General features: G+C 44.8%; 1 protein-coding gene across 18 annotated transcripts in view; it reads left to right on the top strand.

The window, feature by feature from the left end:
• The window catches only part of MAP7D3 (MAP7 domain containing 3), a 197071-nt gene that overhangs the window by 154998 nt on the left and 23276 nt on the right, over window positions 1–18797 (top strand). For all 18 annotated transcript variants that reach the window (XM_077490429.1, XM_077490430.1, XM_077490435.1 and 15 more), the window contains one exon: window positions 15068–15172. In XM_077490429.1, coding sequence (XP_077346555.1) covers window positions 15068–15172 — 105 coding nt within the window. The remainder of the gene's footprint in view (window positions 1–15067; window positions 15173–18797) is intronic.

Raw genomic sequence — 18797 nt, forward strand, 5'->3', positions numbered from 1 at the left:
TTAAATGGTGTATTTTTTTCCCAAAAAAATGCATTTGAAAGACCTGCAAATGCCGTGTGACATAAAATATTGCAACAACCGTTATTTTATTCCCTAGGATCTCTGCTAAAAAAATATATATCATTTTTGGGGGTCTAAGTGATTTTCTGGCAGAAAATACAGGATTTTTACTTGTAAGCAACAAGTGTCAGAAAAGATTTAGTCTTTAAATGGTTAAACTGAGAACTTCTACACACTGAGATGACTTCATTCATTGAAGTGTAAACATTGTATCATTTAGTTCTTTTCTTGGCAGTCTGCCCAGAGAGGAGGAAAGTGTTGCTATGACGACTCAGGCAACTCACACTGACATCTTACAGAAGTCATTTCAAAGTCCTGCTGTAGAATCGGCTTTTTATCAGCACAATCGGCCGATGCCGATTATTTAAAAAACGGCAAATATCGGTCGACCTCTAAGCAGATGGGTGCTGGCGAGAGACTGCAGGGGCACACTGTGTCGACAAAGCAGCCATTAGTCCTTCTTAAGAAGCACCCACTGAGGGTTTACAACGTTCTCCTTAATTGAGACCGGGATTAGTAGTGTTGGGACTGTAAAGCAGATTTCCCTACAGGAACACCTGGTAAAAATATTGTAAAGAATATAAAAAATTTGAAATCTGAACTTTAATGCATGCTGCCGCAGATGCTATATTTGGATTTAGGTTTTATGTGAGCTTTAGTGTTGTGGCTAAGTTTACAGAACAGCTTTATAGGACTAGAGTACATGTCTGTCTAAACACTCAAGAATATATTTGCAGCCTACTAGTTCTCAGATGTGGTGGCTGCATTTGTTTTCATTTTTCAGGCTAAGTACATTGGGAGACATTTATCCATTTATCAAAACTGAAGCAGCCAAAATCTAGAGCAGTTGAGCATGGCAGCCTGTGAGCTCCAAGCGAATTGTAAAGGTTTGTTTGTTATTTGAAAAAAAAAACAAGAAAATGCTATACTTGCCTGCTCTGTGTAAGGATTTTGCACAGGGCAACCCTGATCCTCCTTTTAGGGTGTCCCTGCAAGGCTTCTGGGCCCTCCTCTTTATAAGGTGCCCCCATGGAGAGCCACTTTCCATGGGGGCACTCGTGCGGGTGAGTTTACGAATCCCGCTTCTGCATCCATTGACACAGACAGCAGGACTCGGCCCCGCTCTCGTCACTGAATTTGATTGACGGAGACGGTGGCTCCCTCTGCTATCCATCTATCCAGTGATGACAGATAGACAGTGGCTGGAGCTGCTGGTCTCGTGCTTGTCACTGGAACGAATGGGTTCAGGTAGGAAAAAGGGTGGGCTTTGGGGGCAGCTGCAGCAGAGGAGGTTTTTCACCTTAATGCATAGAATATATTAAGGTGAAAAAACCTTGAGACTTTACAACCCCTTTAAGTCTTTAATTTTCAAAGCTTAAATGAACAAGCTGAAGATAGAAACTGATTGGTGGTCACACGCAGCTGCTCCAGTTTTGATAAATTACCCCGTCTGCAAGTGCAGCAAAATACCTGTTGATCTTTCCAGTATTCCAGGGTCCTTGTAACTTTCTGTGCAACAAGCTGAAATCTGAAACAATATTATCACTTTTCCAGGCTATCTTCATTAAATTACAAAACACAACCTACCTAAATGATGGCTCAAGTGAATATTCCAAGGCAAGAGTGACAAAGGTGATTCTCTATAGACATAGCAGTTGGTGAGCATTGTCACTCTAGGACAGAAAGCATTACTGGCAGGATCAGTAGGTGAAAAAATTAGCAAAGCCTGAAGAAATAAAGCAAATGACTCAGAATACACTAAAAATCAATAGATGGGAGAGAGACAGACAACCAGCATTTTTTAGAAGGAGTGAGCAACAGAAGCCAATATATCCAAGTCATATGGTACAGGACACAGGCTGAATATTCATAGACCCAGGGTTATAGGCTCATACCATCAGGTGATTAGACACTGGCAAACCTTTTGAGGACACAACACCTTCCCTATAACCCTACCCACTCTGTGAATTGTCAGTTTTTTTGCTAGTGTCCTAAGGTCATTGGATCTTTTCTCCCTTATGGAGAGATCACTCTTGGCTTAACTAGTTTATTTTATCTTCGGATTCTTTTATCAAATCTTCACGGTCTTCTAATACCACCGATCTGGATCGGTGCCACCTTGGTAAAACCTAGGAAGCTGTATGAGCTGCCTGTAGTGCAGCTTTGGGCATTGGGCCCAGCATGGGTGCTTACCTTAGTATTTTGTGCAACGTGCAGAGTCAGTTGAAGGGTGCAATACAGACCCAGGGCCTTGATCCATCTCTATGGAACCCAGACCCTGAAGAACCCTTCAGGGATATGTGCCCAGCATGGGTGCTTACCTTAGTATTTTGTGCAACGTGCAGAGTCAGTTGAAGGGTGCAATACAGACCCAGGGCCGTGATCCATCTCTATGGAACCCAGACCCTGAAGAACCCTTCAGGGATATGTCCTCCACTGTGATGGATGAAACCTGGACACTCCTATATGGTCCAGAATCATGGACAGGTAAGAGGTTCACCCTGTAACTGACTGTTACTGTAAAAACCAGGGCTATGTTTGGAATGTATTCACTTTACAGTGTAAACTTTTCAAATGTGGCCCTAAAACGCAAACCCTCAGAGCTTCCATCTCAGGTAAATGACCAGGTGTATCACACCACTGCTTGCACACTTTACTGCCACTTCTGCCTAGAGCTCCTGTAAGATGCTCATGCGTTTCTTCTTTTCACCACAAGGATGTTCTACAGCCAGGTTGCTATGTACTCCTTCCAGACATGCTTACCCTATATTGCACACCCTACTCCTTGGGTACCCCACAGGGGGATTACCTTCACCTGTATCAATGGTGAAAACCAGGTGAAAGGGAGCAACAGTTAAAGCTCAAACATTTGCTCTGCCAAAGACCTGCGCTCCAGCTATATGCCTGACCTAGAATAGGTGCATACACGAGCACTAAACCCTCAATAATGGGGCTTTAAGGGCAACCAAAAGAAAAAAATGTTTGAACAATGTTACAAAAAACTTTTACAATCTTTATTCATACAAAGACTAAAAAACTTTTTTCTTAAAATCTGTGCATTGTTGATGGCTGTTTTATTTTTTTTTTATTTTTATTTTTTTTTTCATTTGCAATGTCTTTGGCCTTTCCTCTGCAACCAGAGTGTTCAAAAAGGTCTTAACACCTCTTGCCCTTCTAAGAATCCAAGGCATCCGGGTCATTGGTTACCTGAACAACTTTCTCCTGAAGGACTTGGTTCTCTTCCAGCTGTCTGCAAATTCTCCATGTGAGTTCTAGGCCTCACAGTGGGCTCTTTGGGGGCTGTGCCATTCGCCCAATTTCATTCAAGACCTCTTCAGCACAACATCTTTTTGTCCTTGAGCAAGCATACTCCTTCTGTCGACTTACTCATGCTTCTGTCCAGCCAAGCAAAGAATTTTCTAGCTTGTTTGAACTCTAGCCAAGTCTTAAAGGAGACGTGATAGTGGAATAGTACATATAATTAGTATTAAAGCAGTTGTATACCCCGCTTGGTGCTTTTTACCTACAGGTAAGCCTATAATAAGGCTTACCTGTGGGTAAATGAATATCTCCTAAACCTGCATGGTTTAAGAGATATTCACACTGCATGCAGCTGCTGGCCTGAACCGAGGGCTCCCACATGCATGCATGGGAATGACATCCTGCCTCTGGCCACTCACATCTACGGAGCTCACAAACCCTGAAGAAACGCAGAGGGAACATGTCAGCCCCTTCAGTCTAAGGTAAGTATTTTAAAAAGTTCTGAACTACGTGGCACGTTCACCAATGCCTGGAGCCTGGCAGACAAGATGGGTGAACTAGAGATACTGTTGTACAAGGAGGATTTGGATTTTGTGGGAATTTCAGAGACTTGGTTCAACAGCTCTCATGATTGGCTGGCAACCATTCAAGTGTATACCCTATATCGCAAGGATAGAGAGGGTAAAAAATGGGGAGGGGTATGCCTATATATCAAGAATAATGTACAAGTGAATGTGAGAGATGACGTCACTAAGGGAGCTAGGGAGGAGGTGGAATCCTTATGGGTAGAGCTCCAAAGGGATGAAGCTAAGGGGAGAATACCGTGTTTCCCCGATAGTAAGACACCCCCGATTGTAAGACGTATCGGGGGTTTCAGAGGGGTCGGCTAATATAAGCCGTACCCCGAAAGTAAGACGTATGTCTTACTCTCGGGGAAACACGAGGTATTGCCGCCTCCAGTGACGTACGGTACTAAGAGTGGGGCGGGGGGTGCGGGCCGCACCCTGGGGGGGGTGCCAGGCCAGCGCCCTCCCCCTCCGACTGAAGAGACAGCGCCGTTTTGATCAGTCTCGGCCGAGCAGAGTGAAGCCGCCTCCCCCTCCTCTTGTATGGCTACACAGTGCTGTGTATGGAGGAGGAGGAGGGGGAGGCGGCTTCAGTGAAGCCGCCTCCCCCTCCTTCTCCTTCATGGACAGCACTGTGTAGCCATACAAGAGGAGGGGGAGGCGGCTTCACTCTGCTCGGCTGTGAGTGACAGCCGCTGCCCAAGACTGATCAGAACGGCGCGACGCAGGTGTCACTGGCTCTGTGCCCTCCCGGAAAAAGGTCAGTGCATACAGAGAGAGACCAAGGAGGGGGAGGGGGAGGGGGGGTGTGAAGATATTCTCTGCAGCTCTTGTAACCGCAAGATGCAGCTGAGGAGGACTACAAGTCCCAACATACCGGGCTGTGTGTGCTTACAGTTCTCCTCTGCTGAGCATAGCAGCTTTGTATGCTTGGACTTGTAGTCCTCCATAGTGCAGCCTTGCATGCTGGGACTTGTAGGCCTCCTCTGTAATGCAGTGCAGCCTTGCTTGCTGGGACTTGTAGTCCTCTTCTGTAGCGCATAAAATGCATATCGTATACACTAAAAAACACATTTTACACAGTTTTTTTAGCTGTCAGTGCCCCTTTAACTGCGGGATGCGGACGGTTAGAGCGGGATGAGCGGAGGGATGTGGAGGCCGCGGGAGCAGCAGTAATGTTTTCCGTGGTCCATCAGGACCATGGACAACATACAAAAACACGCTGTGTGGGATATTGTATGGGGCTGTAACCCTATGGGAGACTGTGATACGTAACCACAAGCAGTGCTTATACCGTATGCTATATTTTAGCCCCTAGACATGAGCGCTTCCGGTTCCAGTGGTAAAAGGAAGAGTTACACCGTGGAGTATAAAAAAGCGATTGTTGAAGAATCTTGGGGCAAAAATGTAGTGCAGTTCTGCAAGGAGAAAATGTTGGATCACCGACTGGTCCAAAAATGGCGTGCAGAATACACTAACCTGAGTGAAAAAGTGGAGAGCGGAATGGCTAAAAAGCGCAAGATTGGTTGTGGTCGGCAACCAATGTTTACAGAGCTGGAAAGCCTGGTCTCTGAGTGGGTTGCAGACAGGAGAGCAAAGACATTGGTGGTGACCAGGGCTCAGATTCAGGAATATGCCCTTGCAGTGTCGCCACAGTTTGACATTTCCCCTGAACAATTCAAGGCATCACAGCACTGGGTGGATAACTTTCTTGAACGCAATGACCTGTCTTTGAGAAGATCCACAACCCTCTTTAGATTGGAAGATGCTGAGATTGTTAAACGTGCATTAGCCTACAAGAAGTTTGTGGATGACATTGACTTCTCTAAATACAGTCTTTGCAACATGATCGCCATGGATGAAACTGCCGTGTTCATGGGCCAAGCAGCTCAAACCACCATTGATCAACGAGGTACCTCCTCAGTGTACATTCCCTCCACCGCTTATGAAAGTGCACGTGTCACCTGCATTTTGACGATTCGTCTGGATGGCACTAAAGCAACACCGCTACTCATTGCAAAGGGCAAGAAGGAGAAGATTGAGCGGGTTTCTGGCATTTATGTGCTGGAAACTGAAAAAGCCTGGGCCACACAAGATGTTATAAGAAAGTGGCTTGATTTAATGCTGCCGCTTGTAATGCGTGGGAACAAAAGAGGGTTGCTGATCTGGGATGCAGCCAGCACACACCGTGCCAAAACCATGAAAAACTTCCTTCATGAGCGGAGAATCGACCAAATCATGATTCCTGCAGGGATGACGGCTTATCTTCAGACTCTCGATATCGCCATTAACAAGCCGTTCAAGGACTATCTGCGTGTGGAAATCAATGACTACATTGAAAACCGAATGGAGAGAAATGTACGTGGGAACTTTGTGAAGCCCAGACTGCCAGAGATTGTTAACTGGGTGAAGAATTCTTGGAATAAGATCACTAACACCTGCGTTGCAAATGCACTGCGAGCTGGCTACCTGGACAAAGCCTGCTCATTTCAGGACAGTGCAGTTGCTACCCATGAGAAATATGGGCCAATGATTCGGCAAGAAATGTCGTCCCGAGAGTCCCAAGAAAATCCACAGGAACCTAAGAGTGTGGATGTTTATGATGATATTCCTGAGGATGATGACATGGTTGTCATGGAATAAATCTGTTTTATCTTCCAGTATTCCACTGTTCGTTTTTTACCATTTTTTTATACAATGTTGTAACAAGTCATTCTGTTTTGTGGTGAATATAATACTGTTCAGGTTGTTAATAAATGTTAATTTTATGGTTAAAACAAAAAATTCGACAATTTTTATTCCAATATAAGACATACCCCGAAAGTAAGACATAGTGGGGCTTTTGGGGATAAAAAGAAAGTAAGACACTGTCTTACTTTCGGGGAAACACGGTAATACTGTGAGTATGCTATAGGCCCTGTAACCTGAGGGAGGAAGGGGAGATAGACCTATCACAATTTTGGATTAGCAGCAAGGATGGCAAGTGTTATCATAATGGGGGATTTTAATTATCCAGACATAGACTGGGCGGAGGGAACCAAGCATTCATCTAAGGCTCGCCAGTTCCTAAATATCTTGTAGGGGGGGGCATGACCGGATGCCGGGGTGAGAGGTCGATGCGTGCCCAGCCTGCCTGCCTGCTTCCACGCCTGATGCAGTGAGGTGGAGGAGGAAAGGGGAGAAGGAGACGCCGAGACACGGCCGACCGGCGAAGAGTGGAGCAGCGGAGACACGAGTGCTGCGAACCCCCCCTACAGCTCTCCCGTGGTGGCAATCAACAAGCGCGCACCCCTGTGAGAGGGAAAGGCGGCGTATACGCGGGATAGAGCGACATCCCTTCAAGAAGGTGCACATCAGACTCTAGGTATGAGCAGGAGAAAGGGGGTGGAGGAGGCAGTCACACAAGATGGAACACAGACGCTGCGCAGCTCTAAGGAGAAAACAGCCCAGGCATCAGGTCAGACTGCTGCTGCAGCTGCTACTAAGCTAGAGCGTTATACTCATATACCAAACCAGACACCCAAGAAAGGTACTCAAATGGGAGAGGTACAGCAGCAGCACAGATGGCTGGGAGCAAAAGCCAGGGCTCGGGGGCAGAAGTATCAGCAAAATCTGCAATTAAATCGATAAAAACAGCAGTGCCAATAGCTATCTCAGTAGTAGCGGGTGTAGCAACAGAGGTACCGCAACTAGTGATAATGGCACCCATAGCAATGGATAGTGGACAAGGTTCAAATAAGGGTGCAGAGGGAAGTATCGTTGCAGCAGAAAAAAAGCCATCTTTGAAGGATATTTTATCTCCGATTTTAATAATTGTAAGTTATCTTTAAATGATCTATCAGACCAATTGAAGCATATAAGGGAGGATGTGTTGCTGCTGAAAAATGACATACAAGAGGTCTCCACCCAGACTACAGTTCTTGAGGGGAGAGTCAGCCAGGTAGAGGATGAATTGTATCCTTTAAAATGGGAGATGCAGTTGATGCGGGAACAATTGAGTATGTGCATGGATAAAATGGACAATATGGAAAATGGGATACGCAGGAAAAATATAAGGGTACTAGGCCTCCCCGAGAAAAGTGAAGGAAGCAATGGAAACATGGATTAAAGATTTGTTTGGAGGAGAGGCATTATCCAGGTTTTTTGCAATTGAACGGGCACATAGAATCCCTTTTTAGGGTATCGTCTGTAAGAAACCAGCCAAGACCCTTAATTATTAAACTCTTATGTTTTAAGGCTGTTATTCTTCAGAAAGCAAGAGAACTGAGAAATATGCAATACAAAAGGCGCAAGGATCTCACTAGATCCTGATTTTTTTTTATTTTTTTTTTTTTTTTCCCCCGAGTTGCAAAGACAGAGAGCTAAATTTACAGAATGTAAACGCAGACTGCAACAGCTTAGTTAATTATGCTCTACTTTATCTGGCGTGTTTAAGAGTAATAGCACTTGGGGAAACCAGGTTCTTTAACAACCCTGCAGAAGTGACATTATGGTTGGAAAAAAATTAACGTCAGATACAAGAGATGTGAAGAAGAGAGGAAGGAAGAAAGGCAGCTGGAATTGGATATAGATTGCGGAGTTGACTGTTAAAAATGTTTTTTTCTGCCATGCCTTAAATTATTAAGAAATAGGGCTAGAAACGGGCTTGGTGATCAGAGACTGTGATCTTGGTCTTTTTTTTTTTCCTTCTCCTTTTTTCTTTCCCTCACTATTAATAAGAGATGTATATATTTATAGAGAAATGGGAGCGTGGGAGGGGGAGGGTAGGTGGGAAGGAAGGGGTTTAATAAGCGTTGTTCCCCTCCTTCTTTTTTTTTTTTTTTTTTTTTTTTTGGGTGGTTGAGGGGATAGATGTATTTGGAATTTTTTTTCTTTTGTTCCTGGACATATTTAATAAATATATATATTATATATATATATATATATATATAACGGTCACTTTGGAAGCTCTCTAAATGGGCCCCAAGAGGGGGTGGGAGGGGAAGGGAGGGGAAAACTAGAGGAAGGCTACCCAAAAGGGGGGTGGGGAGAGAATGGGGTAAATGTAAGGATGAAAGGGTAGGTGTGCGAAGGTATGGGTATGATGAGAATGAGTGTGAGAGGAAGGTAGGGGAGGGGGGGTACAAGGATAAAAGGATGTAAAGGAAAACATGGTAAAGGTTTGCAGGATACACAGGAGGTTAAATCACTAAAAACACTGGATAGAAAACAGAAGGGAAAAGAACACTTTAGGACACAAAAAAGGATGGTGCACGGAATAGAATCAAGGAATAATTTGTTAAAAGAATAAGTGAAAAAATGATGAATTGATGGAAAATAAGGAATTAAGAAGCAAAGCTGTAAATTTCACCAAAAGAGTTAAAATATGCTCATGGAATGTGCGGGGGGGTAAAAGACCAAGCCAAAAGGCGGGCAATTTTTTCTATAGGTAGCATGGGTGGTTATGGAATTCTTTGCCTGCAGGAGACGCATCTTGAAAAAGAAAGTGTTTTAAAACACAGGAAATTTAAGATACAATACCACTCCACACATACCCCCTATTCAAGAGGCGTGAGCATTTTGATAGATCCTGGAATAGGCTTCTCCTATAGATAAAGCATGGTAGATATGTTTTTCTTTTTTGTAGGATGGAAGATAAAGAATGTGTGATGGCCAACGTGTATATTCCTCCGCCATTTAATACAGAAAGTTTGTGATCTGATGAGGTTTATCATGGACGAGCCAGGGGTGTCGGTCATAGTGGCAGGAGCTTTTAATATGACAATGAACCAAAATATAGACCGGTTTCCACAGAAGGTACACGGAAAAGCAGTACCCAGTGGCCCATTATACCAATTCTGTGAGGAGACAGGGCTAGTAGATATATGGAGGAGATGGTACTCTACGGTAAAACAGTACTCCCGCCACTCTAGGATGCACTCATCCTTGTCCAGGATTGATCTGGTATTATGTAATGAGGAGGCCTTGAAGATAATAGAAGAGGTGGATTACGAACCAAGGGGAATTTCAGACCACTCACCGGTAGCCCTCTTAATAAAAATAGGGATAAGTTACAGCAGAAAGGACTGGAAGGTAAACCCTTTTTAGTTAGAGATAATGGAAAATATATAGGCGGACACAGTTAGTTTGAAGGCATTTATAAGTATAAACGCAGGGTTTACGTCATTTGGGATAATGTGGGATACCTTGAAAGCATTCCTTAGGGGAGTACTGATAAAAAAAAAATATCTCCAGTTAAGAAGCAGTCAACAGCCAAAGAAACAGTAGCAAAAGAGAGAGTAAGGCGGGCAGAAGGGAGGTATTTGAGGGCACCGACGGTAGATAGCCACAGGGAGTGGGTGGAAAAACAAGTAGAATATAAGAGATTAATATTGGAGAAAGAGGAGAAAAAAAGGCTATTTCAGAGGCAGAGTTTTTTTGGAGAGGGGGAACAGGTTGGGAGAATCTTGTCTTTAATAGCCAAGACAAATAACCCATCTGCTATCATACCAGCGGTCCTAGAAAAGGAAGGTGGCATCAAGAGGTCAACCCCGGAAATGGCAAATTAATTTAAAAAATATTATGAGGAACTGTATAATGTCTCAAACTCTAATGTAGAAGGAAAAATGTGGGATTTCTTCAGGAAAATAAAAGTACCCCAACTAACGGAGGAAGATGGGGAGGAATTGGAGGCTCCACTGACGCTAGAGGCGTTACAAAAAGTAACAGCAGAAATGGCAAATCGGAAAGCTCCGGGACCAGACAGATTGCCAGTAGAGATCTACAAAAAATTTGGGGATATATTACTACCCAATCTCTTACAGTTTTTCAATTGAGCCTTTGAAGAAGGGAAGTTACTGTTATCAATGACTGAGGCTACAATAGAAGAAGGGAAAAAACAGCTGGAGACCACTTCATACAGGCCTATATCGTTGCTTTGCTCAGATGTAAAAATCTTGGCAAAAGCACTTACAACAAGAGTAAATAAAATAATAGCTGGTGCATCCAGATCCAGACCAGACGGGTTTTATACCAGATAGATCCACAAGTACGAATGTAAGACATACGTATTTAAATATGCAGATTCCAACAGAAAATGAGGGAAATAGAGCAATCCTGTCCCTTGATGTGACTAAGGCCTTTGACAACCTGGAGTGGCATTATTTATGAAAGATCCTAGTGGAATTTCAGTTTGGGCCGAGGTTTGTACAATGGATAAGATTGCTATATAAGGGACCCAGGGCGAAGGTGAGGATAAATGTAGAATGCTCTGATTGGATCCAGCTGAAGAGGGGGATAAGGCAGGGGTGTCCATTGTCACCCCTGCTTTTTGCCCTCGCAATGGAGCTATTGCTTTAAGAGAGTCACAGGAGATGCAGGTATTTAAAAGAGGACAAGGAGAGGAAAAGGTCGCTATGTATGCAGATGATGTGCTATTGTTTCTTGGGGATACGGGGTCCTCATTGGTGGCAGCAATGAAGACGGTTAAAGAATTTGGATATTTTTCTGGATTAGAAATTAATTGGGATAAAACAGTACTTTTACCAATAGATCCATTAAAGGAACCATTGCTACAACAGGTAACCCAAATAAAAATAGTTAGCCAAATGAAATATTTAGGCATGAATATGACAAGAGACCCAGGGCAGTATATAACAGGGAATATAGTTTCACTTATGACAAAGCTGAGACTTAAAATTAGAGTATGGATAAACCTCCCCCTCTCAGTAGCTGGTAGGTGCAATCTAATCAAAATGGCGTGGATGCCACAAATATTTTATGTGATGCATTAATTCTCTAAACATGCTTTCTATTTTCTTAAACTAGTGCTTCGGAAGCCAGACTTGTGGTCACTCAATAAAATTAGAAGAACAGAGGTTTAACCTTAAACTATATAGAGGGTTCTTTACTGTAAGAGCGGCAAGGATGTGGAATTCCCTTCCACAGGTGGTGGTTTCAGCGGGGCGCGTCAAGTTTCAAGAAACTATTAGATAAGCACCTGAACGACCGTAACATACAGGCAAATACAATGTAATACTGACATATAATCCCACACATAGGATGGACTTGTGTCTTTTTTCGACCTCGCCTACTATGTAACTATGTAGTATGCGATGCATACTAGCAAATTATGCTATTGTCTTGTGGGGTTCCTTTTTTTAGTGGTTTACTACCGCTTTAACTACCCTCACCATGGCAAAGCTTTTCTTTTTAATCTCTTCTGTTGTTCAATTTGTGCTGTACCCATATTCCAAGGGCTTGCTAGAGCCAAGTATTGGCCCGCACTGGATTTGAATATTTAGAGGGGGTGGTTACATCTGGAGCAATCTGCCCCTTCATTCTCTCCTCCTCTTAGCTCTGGCTGCACTTTCTAAACAGGTACAGATCTCAGCCACAAGCTAGAACATGCATGCTTGTCATGTGCTTCCATTTCTTTGGCAATGTGACCACTCTATCAACAGGAAATGGAAGGCATGTGACATTTTGGTAAGCTGTGGTAGTTAGTGCAAGGAAACTTTACTGTACAGTAGTACCCAATCAGTAAATTATCCTTCAGTCACTTTGTAGAAGGAAATCACTTTTGAGATCGGTTGGCATGCCTGAAGTGCTGCAGCTGGTGTATCTCGTTGCTTGGTCTCTCAAAGAAGAATAGTGAGAGATGAAGCAGCTGGAAGGGGAATGTGGGGGGGGGGGGGGGGGGTGAGAGCAGCTGAAGCAATGCTGAACTCTTGACTGCCTGAAGCCAATTTTAGGCCTATGCAAAAGAAAGAAGGCTAGAGAACCCTGACAATATTGTCAGGATGATGGACTTTAGCCCCTCCCATAGGTATCTTAGTTTTTGAAAGTAGCAGCTCTCTAGGGTTCAAATGATGCAAAAAATAATCCAGAACTGGTTCAGTTTTGCGGCCAAATTGGCATAACACCTACTTTATATTTGTTACCCAGGTACATGGCATTTTTTTTTTTAAGATTCTCTTTTCTGCTTTTCTGGACCGTCTAGCAAGGAACAATCCTAGGTAGTTTTGTTTGTTTGAGGAGGCTGTCATAATTGCCCTGTCTGCACTGCAGGCAGATCTTAATAACTAGATTTGAAAATTGTCTGTTCTGACAATAGGTTAACGGTGTAGAGGTTGGACTTCTTGCATGGTATGTTAAGGAAAACAAAATTGGAATAGGCTAACTCTCTCTAGCATTTTCAAAAAACCTTACAATCAACCATGACACCTTCTCCCGAGACTCAGAAAGGTAAAAAAAATTAAACAATGTAGGTGTTTGGTGTGAATGGGAAGACATAAACATAGTGGGGCTTTCTCAAATTTGACTTCTGAAGTGTAAATAGGCTTTAATAATGGGGAAAGTCTTTCCTTTCTTATCACTGGAAAGTGATAACAGATGCTAGTCTTTTTAGGCGGAGATGATATGTTCCATTTCCTTATGATCCAAAGAACATGGTCATCTGTGGAAGCAAAGCTCCCCATCAACAACTTGAAGCTCAGAGCAATAATGATGGCTCGGTAACACTGGAACCCCCTTTTGCAAGGTCACCCAATCTGGGTACAATCAGACAATGGCATGGCTGTGGCCTATATCAACCACAAAGGGGTTACCAGTAGTCATGCAGCCTTTAAGGAAGCCAGCCATATCGTCTCACGAATAGACTTTCACTGTCTAGCGTTCTCTGCAGTCCACATCCCAGGAGCAACTGGAAGGCATATTACTTCAGCTGCCACCACCTGGATCAAGGGGAGTGGACCCTTCACCCTGACCTCTTCAGCCTATGTCAGAGATGGGGGACCCCAGATGTTGGCTATCCAGACCTCCAAATTCGATAACAAACTACCTCTATTTGTGGCTAAAATCAAAGACCCTCAGGCTTTGCCATTGGGTGCCCCGATAATACCCTGGTCTTAATTCAGGCTAATTGATGCTTTTCCATCAGTGTGAATTCTACCTAGTGTGCTCCACGATCTAGAACAAAAAAAAGCCGGTGATTCTTATTGCACCAAACTGGCCCAGAAGAACCTGGTGCACATATATACTCGGGCTTCTGGGAGACAGCCCTGTCTCAGGATCCTCTATCAATCCTGTTTTGCAAACTGGCTTTAAAGCCATGGCTCTTGAAGCCCAGGTCTTAAGTGATAGAGGGGTCTCGGAATTTCATTCCTACCATGCTAAAAGCAAGAAAAGCCACTTCCAGAAAGATCTATTATCGTGCCTTGACATCCTTCTATGCCTGGTATGAACACAGGCACTTTATTCCCAGAGGTTCCTTTTGTGCCCCATATTCTGGTCTTCATAAAAATCAGGGCTTGACCAGAACTTAACCTATGAAAGGATGGGTTTCAGCCTTGTCCATTCTTTTTCAAAAATGTCTTGCTTTGCTCTCCCTTGTCATAACCTTTATTTACAGTGTATCGCATATCGCAAACACCAGGGTTTCTCTCATACAGCCCAGAGCCTGCACTGACCATCCCTCCTCCCTTGCACGGATGGGAGAGGAGAGAGCCAATCTGCTCCTTCTCCTCCTGCCCCTCTCCTCCAGTGTGTATCTTGCCGGAAGTGTGAAGCTAAGCAGCTGGGCAGAGGGGTGGGAGGAAAAAGAGCAGATCGGCTCTTTCCTCTTCCATCCGTGAGAGGGAGGTGGAAGGGGGAACGGTCAGTGCAGGCTCTGGACTGTATGAGAGAGATGCTGTCAGCTCAGAGTCCTGATGAGGAGGCACTGCTGGGTGGCATTGATGATCAGTGCCCCGATTATCGGTGTAAACAATGTACTTGACAGTCTTGCCATTTAATAGCTCTCCTTTCCACACATGGATTCAGCGTGGAAGGAAAGGACTGTCAATAACCAGAAATTCTGTTTACATGTGATCTGCTGTGATTGGCCCTTTACCATGATCTTTGATCAGTTGCCCCCCAGGAGGCACACGGGATGCATGGTTCTGGGAGGATGTTCATGGACGCCCTCCCAGAACTCTGAGCTAGGGGGGAGGATGGAATGAAGGGGGAGGGGAGGTTAGTGATGAGCTTGTTTCCATTTTTTTTTCTAACATCTTTGATAGGAGAAATCTAATTTACCTGAAGATCTACAGTATCTAATTCACCCATAATGTTAACTTGTACCTTTTGGAGAGGACTTTGTTGAACTGACTATTACTAGGTTGTATTATATACACTGTTACTACATTTTCTTTTGGTTAAAGAAAGAAGAAGCTGAAGCCAGAGCTCTTGAGGAAGCTGAAAAGCAAAGGCAAGAAAGAGAAAAAATCATGCAGCAAAATATGCAAGAAAGACTCGAAAGGAAAAAGGTAAATGAGTTGCAGCGAACGGTGCACTGCTTTTAAACTGCTCTTGATATTGTGTTATTGGAGGAAAGGCATCTAGTATATCTTCTTTGTTCCACATATTGCCATGGCTACTACTCTTATTCATACTGCCACTATAAGGCTATCCGATGCACCATGTAGTCTGGGGTATTTTTACCCACTTATAAAATCAAAAACCTAATCCATGGCAGTCTGAATAGTTTCTATGTGACTTTTCTGCCATTGTTTTCCTCTTATTATATTTTTATTATATGGACTTGTTATCAAGGGTATAGGCTTTTCAGAGGAAGAGTTCCTGGTTTATCTAGGAGTTACACTTGGGCCTCATGCACACTGGACATTTGACCATCTCTTCTGGATGCCTTTCCTCCTGGCAACAGTGTTTTGGCAGAAAAAATACTTGACATTTGTAGGCATGTTAAACACATGGGTGTTAATTTAATTGGCCAGAATAATAATTTATTCTGCTCATTGAAATATATTACCGCCCAAGCGTGCCTATCGTTAAAACACACGTTTTACATGCGTCAGGCATTTTTCTGCCAAATCGTTGCTGCTCCTGGATGCGCTGTCTATGGGGATTTTGTTCTATTTCAAATTGCCTATGTGTGTATGGACACATAAGCTAACATGTAGGGTAGTTTAGAGGCAGTAAAAAAAAAAATCCAGATTCCCGTAAAAGCATCACCAAAAAACATCCAGTGTGCACAAGGCCTTAATGTAAAAAATTCATAACTAGCTGGATTTTGAATCTTTTCTACAAATATTACATATTTATCATTTTTGAATTATAGCTTTTTGACATAAAACTTGTTAAAACATCTGCCACACTTTCTATAGCTGGATTGGCTGGTGGTATCGAGATTAAAATAATTTTATAACCAAATACTTATAATTTAATGTTTCTGCTCAACCTACCTTTAGATAAATGATAGCCATATAGGTGCCAAGTATGAGTGTGTGCTTGTCCTCGTCATTATTCTAAACATGACCAGCTCATACATTGCCGTAAGGAAAGCTCCTTTTGGTTAATGGGAGCATGGCTTTTTTGTTTGTAATTTAGCTCTACTCAGCTATGACTTAACGTTAGGAGGCATGGCCATGCACTGGTAGGTCTTAAGCTTGCATGTCTGCAGGAATTAGAGTTTAGTCTCTGAAAGGATTGCTCATTTTCTGAATTCATTTTGGGCTTATATTACCTGGTCAGTTTATAAGCAGTGCTTACAGGAATGCTAATTACTACTAATTTCTCTTATATTCACTGACCGACACAGCTCCTCTCTGTAACAAAAGGGGTTGTTAGCCCTATCACTGGAGATTACTAGGCAAAGTTGTAATACAACACTTCAGAACTTTAGTTCCGCCCGGGGGGGGGGCAGTCCCTAGGCTACAATCCCCAGGCTACAATCCCCACACTCTGCCCTAGCAGAAGCCCTGCAGGCCCATAGGTCCGTGTTTTTTTGATGCAGAAGCTTGGCTTTTTGCGCAAGATGAATGATCCTGTGACCTTCTATCAACAGGTGGCTGGGTGACAGGCTGGTTCACTTATCCTTGTAGTCTCCCCAGTCCCGCCATCGAGCGTGTGCAGGTCGCAGCTACGGCTCGGCAGGCCACGACATACCCCAGCTCCAGAGGTGGTTGTGAGCTTTTATGCTCCGGGACATACATATGACTGGGCTACTGATGTCTGCTTCACAGTATGCTGGGCCAGTATTCTTCCCTGTACTAATCAGGAGTTGGCTACAATGGAATGTCTCCCAGCTCTTCAGGACTGGTAAGTATGGCTCTCCCTGACTCGGCAGGGTTGAGCAGCTGGGCATTCCCTGGGAGGTCATTTCAGGGGTCCCCTCACCCTCCTCTCTTCTCTCCCTAACTCCCCTCCTTCCCCCCCTCGGGGGGGGGGGGGGGGCTGTGCATGGATGATGAGCGGTGTGGTGTGCCCCTGGGCCCTCACCTGGGTTCTGGCTGTACTGGGGTGCCTGGGTCCTGTGTGCTTAATCCCGGGAGGTGTCTGTGAGGGTTGCCCCTATGTCGGTGCAGCGCTGTGTCTGCCACACATTTCTTTCTGCCTCCCATGGCGCTGGCTGGAGGCCATTTTCAGTTTGGACAATGGACAGCATGCTTCTGGGCTTCAAGGGGCCATTTTCCCGGTGATTCCCTATTCAGAACACTTTTCTTGAAGCCGGACGACGTTTTTTGTGCTCTAGCAGCAGCTCCTGTGCCCTCAGCTCCTGTTTTGTCATCAGAGCGCTAGCAGGCGTTCTATGTAATCTGGACACGTTTTTCAGATCGCTCAGCGATCGTTCACCGATCGTTCTGACAGGCTACCGCGACACAGCTTTGGTCCCTCTGCATCTGGGAGCACTAGGGGGCTACAGGCACTGCTGTAAACAGCGCAGAACTCCTCAGGGTGGTGAGTCAGGCGAGTTAAGACCCCTCAGTCAGCGGCAGCAAGGAGGGTGGGACTGTCACTGTCCTAAGTCCCCTTCGAGTGGCAGACAGGATAGGGTCAGCATGGCTTCAGAAACTGGTGTTTCTTCCCCCCCAAATCCAGGCAATTGCAACCGGGTCACCTGTGAACTGCGCGGTTCCCATGGACACCCTGAGGGCGGTCCTCAATTCGTTCGTTGCCAAGATAGAGGTGGTGCGTAGGAAGAAAGGTGCTAAAAAGCGGCCCCTGCCCCCGTCCTCTGGGGAGAGCTCTGACGCAGACTCGGGTCCTACTGAGGCCAGTGACCCCTGCTCTATCTTGTGAGATGACGCTGACCAGGACAGTGAGGATGAGTCTCCTTCCGAGTCCGTGCGCGACAAATCGCATGTTGGAGCACTTATCACAGCTGTGCGTGATACCCTGAAGATTCAGGAGCCAGCGGATCCCTCTGCTGATGTACCGGTCCCTTTTGGGTCCTGTAAGCCAGCACGTTCACCTAAGGTGTTCCCGTATCTGACTTATTTTGACAAGTTCATTTACACGGAATGGGGTCGCCTGTAACGGACCTGGTCGGTCCCCAAATACATGGCGGTGCGTTACCCCTTTGAGGAAAGCCTTCTCAAAAAAGTGGTCGGCTCCTCCTGTCGTGGACTCCCAGTATCCAGGTTAAATAAAATGACCACGATTCCGGTTGATGGAACTCCTGCATTCAAGGATCCCACAGACAGGAAGGCCGGGCGGTGGCTTGTTCCTTGTTTACGGTCGTGGGGTCAGCTGTGCGACCTGTACTGGCATCCACACTTGTGTCACAGACACTGAGTGCGCAAAACGTTTGCACCGCGAATTGGGAGAGCAACAGGCTTCCACTGTCTGCGTGGAACTAGCAGACCAACTAGTGCAAGGCCTTAAGTACGTCTGTGACGCAGCCCTGGATACTCTCCCTCTGTTATCCAGGGCTTCAGTGTCAGCTGTGGTGCTGAGGCGCCTAATTTGGCTAAAATGCTGGTCTGCTGACCAGGCATCCAAAAAAGCCCTGACGGATCTTCTTCTTTGGAGCCTCATTAGATGACATTATTAAAAATGCCACTGTTGGTAAGAGTATCCTACTCCCACAGGCCAGGAAAGCTAAGGAGCCACGCCATAGGCAAGGGCCCTCTTTTTCCGCTCACAAGCGGC

Source organism: Lithobates pipiens, unplaced genomic scaffold (assembly GCF_037356315.1).
Source record: "Lithobates pipiens isolate NorthernLeopardFrog02 unplaced genomic scaffold, aLitPip1_a1.2 Scaffold_1, whole genome shotgun sequence".
Classification (NCBI taxonomy): Eukaryota; Metazoa; Chordata; class Amphibia; order Anura; family Ranidae; genus Lithobates; species Lithobates pipiens.